Source organism: Pyrus communis, chromosome 14, assembly GCF_041283825.1.
Source record: "Pyrus communis isolate YQ-2024b chromosome 14, ASM4128382v1, whole genome shotgun sequence".
Taxonomy (NCBI): Eukaryota; Viridiplantae; Streptophyta; class Magnoliopsida; order Rosales; family Rosaceae; genus Pyrus; species Pyrus communis.
The window spans coordinates 12461308-12467669 of record NC_142578.1 but is presented as its reverse complement, the minus strand read 5'-3'; the positions used below and the strand labels follow the sequence as shown (position 1 = coordinate 12467669).

Sequence of the window (6362 nt, the reverse complement as noted above, 5' to 3'; positions counted from 1 at the left end):
AGAAAGGGGTGGTGTTGGCAGCCGAGCTCATCAGAATTCAGAAATCGGTCATGGATGCCATTTCAGATAATAGTAAGATTATTAGGTGAAAGGCTTTGAGCTCAGAGAGAAAGAGAGTGACAGAGTAAGGTTTTGGAGAGTTTTGGGAAACGAACAAGTTTTATCATCCGCCGGAGAGCGCGACGTGTGTAATTTTACAATTTTCCATGGGAAGTCAAGTGACATTGCCGCAGGCCCGCAAGTGGCTGTCAGTGGTAGAGAGGAGTCATTCTTGCACTATGACCAGAATTTGAATCTTATTAGCTCTCTAATCTAATATTTAGTTTAACAAACCTATTGTTTGACCAAAAAAAGTGACATTTGTATATGTAAATTAAGAAAATTAGAATTAGATGTCTCATTTTAGCCTTTTTAGATTAAACATTTATGTTTTTTGAGTTTTTGATTAAGCTTTTGAAACATTTGATTAAGATACTCAGACTTAAACCACTTCAAATTAATTTACATTTAAATATTTGCGATATATTTTAAATAATTTCAACTATATTTAAGTCTAAAAATTTAAACTTTTCAAATCTAAATATACACCCACGCCAAATGGAAATGTACCAACGTTAAATGAAAACGTACCAACGTCAAACGAAAATGTATCAATCCCGAATAAAAACGTACCCAATTATAAACTATATTAAAATGAATATTCATCTTTTCGGAATGTTTAAAAATATGTTCGATTCATACACAATGCTCTAGATAGTTTTGTTTTTCAGTAGATAAGTCCGTGGAACAACTTTTAGTTGATTGGAGATAAATCCTTATTATTGTAGATAATGCTAAATAATAACGATAAATCATATAATTTTGAATTAACAAAAAGGTTATTATCCGTTGATTAATGAGTCTTTCTAGAAAAAAGAAAAAATTAATTAAAGTAATTTAAACTTTTACATTGTTAACAACTATTTCTATAAAAAAATAATTAATTAAAGTAATTCCTCATTATTAGAACATAAAGTAATAAAACTTATGTTTTAAAAACAAACGTACCAAAAATTCAAATGTATCAAAAATTCAAATGTACCAAGAAGCCAAATGGACCAAAAATTCAAATGTATCAATTAACTAAATGTACCATTATAATCAAACGTACAAAACAACGAGTTTTGTTGCATTCTATTTAATTTACTAAAATAAATATTTTAATAAAAAATAAAAAAAATCTTAAATCATCATAATAAGAAATGCATAAAAATAGGAGAAAAAAAGGTAATGCTAACGTAAATAGACTTCTAATGAAATAAAATGAAATAAAATTAAAGCACCAAAATTGTAGAGAAAATGTTTAATCAAATTTGCAAAATGAATAGATGTTTAGACAATAACATTTAAAAACGAGGCGTCTAATTCAAAACGTCCCATGTAAATTTCCGTCGTCTATTCCTTTAACGAAAATGCACCTGCAAACTAATAAAACCTAAGCTTAAAGCCAAAAGCCTCACGTGCCCACGATGAATGGGGGTTTCGGCTGAAGAATCTTCGATGTCAAAGTTAGAATTCTAAAAAGAATGTATTTAAGAGTTTGTGGATAGCAAAGGACTTAGCATTTTAGTGGGATAAGTGAGGTATATATAGGAGGTTGGTCAGCCCCTTTGGGTGAAGAGTGGCGGCCATATTTGGTGATAATGTGTGAATAATTGCAAGATATTAGGTGAAATAATATCTTGCAATTAACATGAAAATTATTCCTAATTTAAATAGGAAGCTTTAAGAGTTATCTTTTGAATAAAAACAAGAAGGAGTTACATTTTGAATAAAATCAATAAGGGATTGATGAATAATAATGAGAGGAATATGAAATAAATTCCATATTGGAGAAAATTTTCATTGTGACTAGAACAAGGGTAATACACCATGTGTTTTTACATAAGCGGTGGATAATTTTATTTTTAAAGTTATTTACTTTTAGCACACATGTCCCACCATTTGTATAATGACAAGTGGTATACCACCCCGGAGCTAGTCGGTAATGGACTGATTACACTGAAAAATCTCTCTTCATATTGATCACATTTGACTCTTCCTTAATTGAGCCGTTATTGTCCGCTACATGCATGCAAAAATCCTAATGTGCAACGAGAGTAATTTCATTTTAACCTAAAAATTCATGCGTCGCTTTCATAATTTTTTAAATTATTTTTAGCTTCACAACATTGCCGTCAAAAACTTTGTGAGATATTTAGAGAAATTGCCGTTAAAGAAAAAGGTAATGCTTCGGTAAATTTCAGTGTAATATCAATTGTAAAAGAAGGTTATCTACCACGGACTTAATGAGCCCCCTTAAAAATATAAATTTACCCGGACATAGTAATTACATGGTAAATAACAATTTTTGATCGCATATAAATCTTGGGTCGTGGTCAATTAGTGATCCACAATGGCTTTAGTGCGTGATGTTATTTTCAATCTACCACTGGCTGTGAACGTGGTTACGTAGAATTTGACCGTGAACATCACCCGGTGGCAGAAATTGAGACCTTTTACCGCGTCTAAATACACCACTAGCCCTTGCAATCTGCCCGTGGTAGATGAACTGCTAGTCAATATTATTTTTTAACTTATATTTTTGCTGATATCGATATACCTATTAGTGATTAACATCCCATAAGTTTAAGAGAGACGATTTTTGTACACCATTTGTTTCCATTTGCACACTCTATTTGCTTTTGTTTATTGATTTTCTTTACTGTATTTTATCTAACGGTCATGGGGTGTGCATGTGGAGAAAAATAATGTGTTCCCATCAGTTCCAAAACAATTGAACGTGTCCTTGACTTCCTATCAGAGACATTTGGAATACTTCATGTACATGCAGTAAAATGTAGCTATACTGGTTCAATCAAAACGCATGTACCCTAACAATCAGAAAACACATGTACTCACCATGTCTAGTTCAAGTTTTGATCACTCACTCATACTTGATGATGAATACCCACAAAGAATCACATGATGGAACAATTTTTTGTCGCATTTGCCGGAGAAAATTAAGTTTGACTCACTTCAATATATTGAAATTCACAGTTCAACATGCCTTTCAGTTTCACAAGACTTCAATTCAAATGCTTTACAAAGAAAATGTTTCCCTCCATCTGGCATTTGGTGGAAGTGACACAATTATAGAAGCCCCTTGGACCTGCTTCTAAAAATCCCAACACCACACACAAACTTAATGCAACATGGTTGGTGCAAATTATCATGATTGCTCTTGTGGGGCTGAATCTTGTGTCTCTTGGGCTGCTTCTGCTTCTGCTTCTGGTTTTGCTTCTTCTGTTACTTCTGCCTGTTTTGCTTGTGATCCATTAGGTTTCAGTTCTGGCATCGGAGCTCCATTTTTCTTTAGTGAAGCAGTCTGGGTGAGGTGGTTGTAGCTACCCTTCTCCTTGAACAGTTGGGCAAAGTGGTGTTTGCAGTAAAGAATGCCATCCAAAGCAGCACAGTTTGATGGTGAGAGGAAGCAACCCCCATGGTTACACCTAAAGCATGACTTGTGATAGAACGCTCCCTCCATGGTAACCTGTCGCAAATTATGGCAAAAATGTTATTTACACTCCCAGTTTGTTTTTCTGCACTCTTTGTGTGAGTTTCTAAAATAATAAAATATTAATTTTGAAGTGTAGAATGAAAAATTTTGAATTGGAATTTTAGGGGGATTCAAACCTTCTCTAGTGGATACACAGTTTTGGTGCATACAGCACATTTGTCTACGGTCCCAGAGAACATAGAGGACAGTTTGCTAGGGGTCCTAGTCTGTACATACAAAGAGAAAAGAATGTGTAAGTTTTACCACATGTCTATATAAAAATAAAAACATTAGACACATGATAATGTATTGAAGGGATACGATGTTACCAATTCAGTTTGTGACTTTCCAGCTGCATCAGACAAGGTTGAACAGAAGAAATTTAGCTAATCAATACTACAAAAGGAAAAGGAAGAAGATTTTTATATAGACCAGGAAAATTGCAATGGGAAAAGGAATCTTACATGTCTGAAATTTCTTAGAAAAGCTGCCAGTCTCCTTGAAGAGTTGCTCGAAATGAGGCTTGCAATATAGAACTTCGTCCATGGATGAGTAGCTACTCATCTGTAAAAACAAACAAACAACTACATCATTCTCCATCCAAATCTCGTCGATTTCTTTATTAATATCCTTCAAAGGCCAATTTTTATTCAAAGGCAACATCTTATTTGGTAGCTATTGGTGTAAGGAATTTTCTTTTTATTTTCTTTTTATTTCTAATATTGAAAGATGTCTCAAGTTCGAAATTTCTCATCCCACATTGATAAGAAAAAACCTAGCCCTTAATTAAGTTCCTAAATTTTTCTAAGAGGCAAATTCAAATTTAACAGGAAGACGATTGTAACCATTAATTTTTATTTTTATTTTTTTATACAAGCGATACTTGAGCAGAGGAAAATCGAACTAAGAACTCAGATACAAGGATGAAGAAAGATGACAACAGTACATAAATTGTCATGCATATAGGACCTACCGAAAGTTGTCCATTGCAGTGACTACATTTGAAGCAGGTCTTATGGTAGGCAATACCATCAGCAGATAACTGGTCAATGAAATGAACAGTCTTATCACAAGCCTTGCATTTCTGTTGGGTCCCGCTGAACGACATTTTTCCTGTTTATCGCAAATATACCAATCAACAGAAAAAAGATGGTTTAATCGCTAGGACAAAAGGATATTGCAACAAGATGTAATGAGCGTTCGGCAAGAAACCGTGGAAGTTCAATCTCTAAATTGCTTGGAATTTTGACAGAGATTGAACTAACTCGGATATTTTTCCACGACCTCTCAGCTTTTCTTGTAGTTGGCAAAAGTAGAGATTACAGGTCCATAATCAAATGGGTTAATGAGTGGAGAATGTGAATTGCATGGTATATGGAGGACACGTGAAGAAAGTTCCAATACTTTTTGGAGGATAAACAGAAAATTACTCTCCTAATTATGGGATTAAATTCAATATGCCAGATTGCTTGACTGAGTCTTTTACAAATAGGGACCAGATAAGTTTTAGCTTTTTCAATCTGGATAATTACCATATTTAGATCATAGAGTAAGAGCCAATTGATAAATGGAGAATTAAAAGTCCAAGCAGATAAACTATGAGAATAGAAGTTTAAATCAAATGGCTATGTTGGTGTCAAAACTTGGACATAGTCTAGACTGGGTTCAACACGTATTTACCTCGAGTGTGGCTTTCAATCTCAATGCCACTGGATAACTCAACAAAAAGAGAGAACAAGTGTGCCACTGTTGGAGGCTACCAACTGACAATGGTTAGGTTTGAGTGTGTGTGGAAGTTCGCGTAAATCTGGCTTTCACTACAAGAAAAATGGGCTATGGATACAAAATTGAGGACACGGATGAGGAGTTTGTGTCCCTTTGAACACTAAAAGGGTGGAACAGTGCACATTTTATAAAGGGCACCAAGTATTGTGCCCAAATGTAAAAAAAGTTGACACAAACACATTATTGGGCACGAAAATCGAGACTTTTGTGCCCAAATGTCCATCCAATTTTCATGTGTCCTTTTAATATCAGAAATGAAAATTTAATATTAATTTACAAAGACACAATAGCAGTTTTCGTGCCCTCTAATTTAATATATTTAAATAAAAAATATGGTTTTTGTGCCCTCTACATATTTACTTTTTCCTATTCCACAATAGTAAGATTGTTTATTAATTTCAAATTGACACAATAATATTTTCGTGCCCTTTGTTTTAAATAAAATAAGAATACCACCCTCAAATGTACATTTCGAATTATTTGCCCTATATCATATATACTAAAACCCGTAGGGGTTGGGTACTGTGGATGACCAGTGTCCGGACGGAACTGCCCTCGCTTCTCTGTTTTCTTTCCGTTTGTGTCCCTATTTTCCACGAGGCGCTCAACTTATTCTCTCGACTTCGAGAGTCATCTTGAGTTAGGGTTTTGTTCCTTCGTTGCTTTTCTTGATTTCGGCTTTTGCTCTTTTCGTTTTGGCTGTTCTTTCTTCCAATCCTCTGTTTCCTGTGATAACCGTGCTTTCTTTTGCGGAAATCATTTATACTAAAACATTTTTGTCCGGTTCCTTTTCTTTCCTGTTTTGTACAGTGATTCCTTTTCACTGCTTTTGGTCCATTTTTTTTCCCATTTCTTTTGCTTCTCTTCTTTCGTAGCCGTCTGGTCTCTCCTCTCTTCGCCTCTGTTGGTCTCAAAGTGGATAGTTTTGTGGTGAGTTCGTCTAATCTTGCATCTGCAACTTTTTTATGCAACTGTATGGATTGTGTTCTGTTCAATTTTA

The 6362-nt window shown here is 34.3% G+C and overlaps 1 protein-coding gene across 1 annotated transcript; it reads right to left on the bottom strand.

The window, feature by feature from the left end:
* Positions 1–3041: 3041 nt before the first annotated feature.
* On the bottom strand, positions 3042–4891 carry LOC137713773 (LIM domain-containing protein WLIM2b-like). Its single transcript, XM_068453124.2, has 5 exons — positions 4551–4891; positions 4042–4141; positions 3907–3929; positions 3715–3804; positions 3042–3571 (listed from the first exon to the last, which is right to left on the bottom strand). Exons 1-5 carry the CDS (start codon positions 4683–4685, stop codon positions 3251–3253), a joined length of 669 nt encoding a protein of 222 aa, XP_068309225.2. The 5' UTR covers positions 4686–4891; the 3' UTR covers positions 3042–3250.
* Positions 4892–6362: the final 1471 nt, after the last annotated feature.

What these genes read in the sequence shown, in the direction of transcription:
- LOC137713773 (XM_068453124.2), bottom strand. Translation starts at nt 4,685, where the DNA reads ATGTCGTTCAGCGGGACCCAACAGAAATGCAAGGCTTGTGATAAGACT. An exon ending in TTCTAAGAAATTTCAGACAT is followed by an intron (nt 3,930 to 4,041) that starts GTAAGATTCCTT and finishes TGTCTGATGCAG; the next exon opens with CTGGAAAGTCACAAACTGAA. An exon ending in GAAAGTCACAAACTGAATTG is followed by an intron (nt 3,805 to 3,906) that starts GTAACATCGTAT and finishes TTGTATGTACAG; the next exon opens with ACTAGGACCCCTAGCAAACT.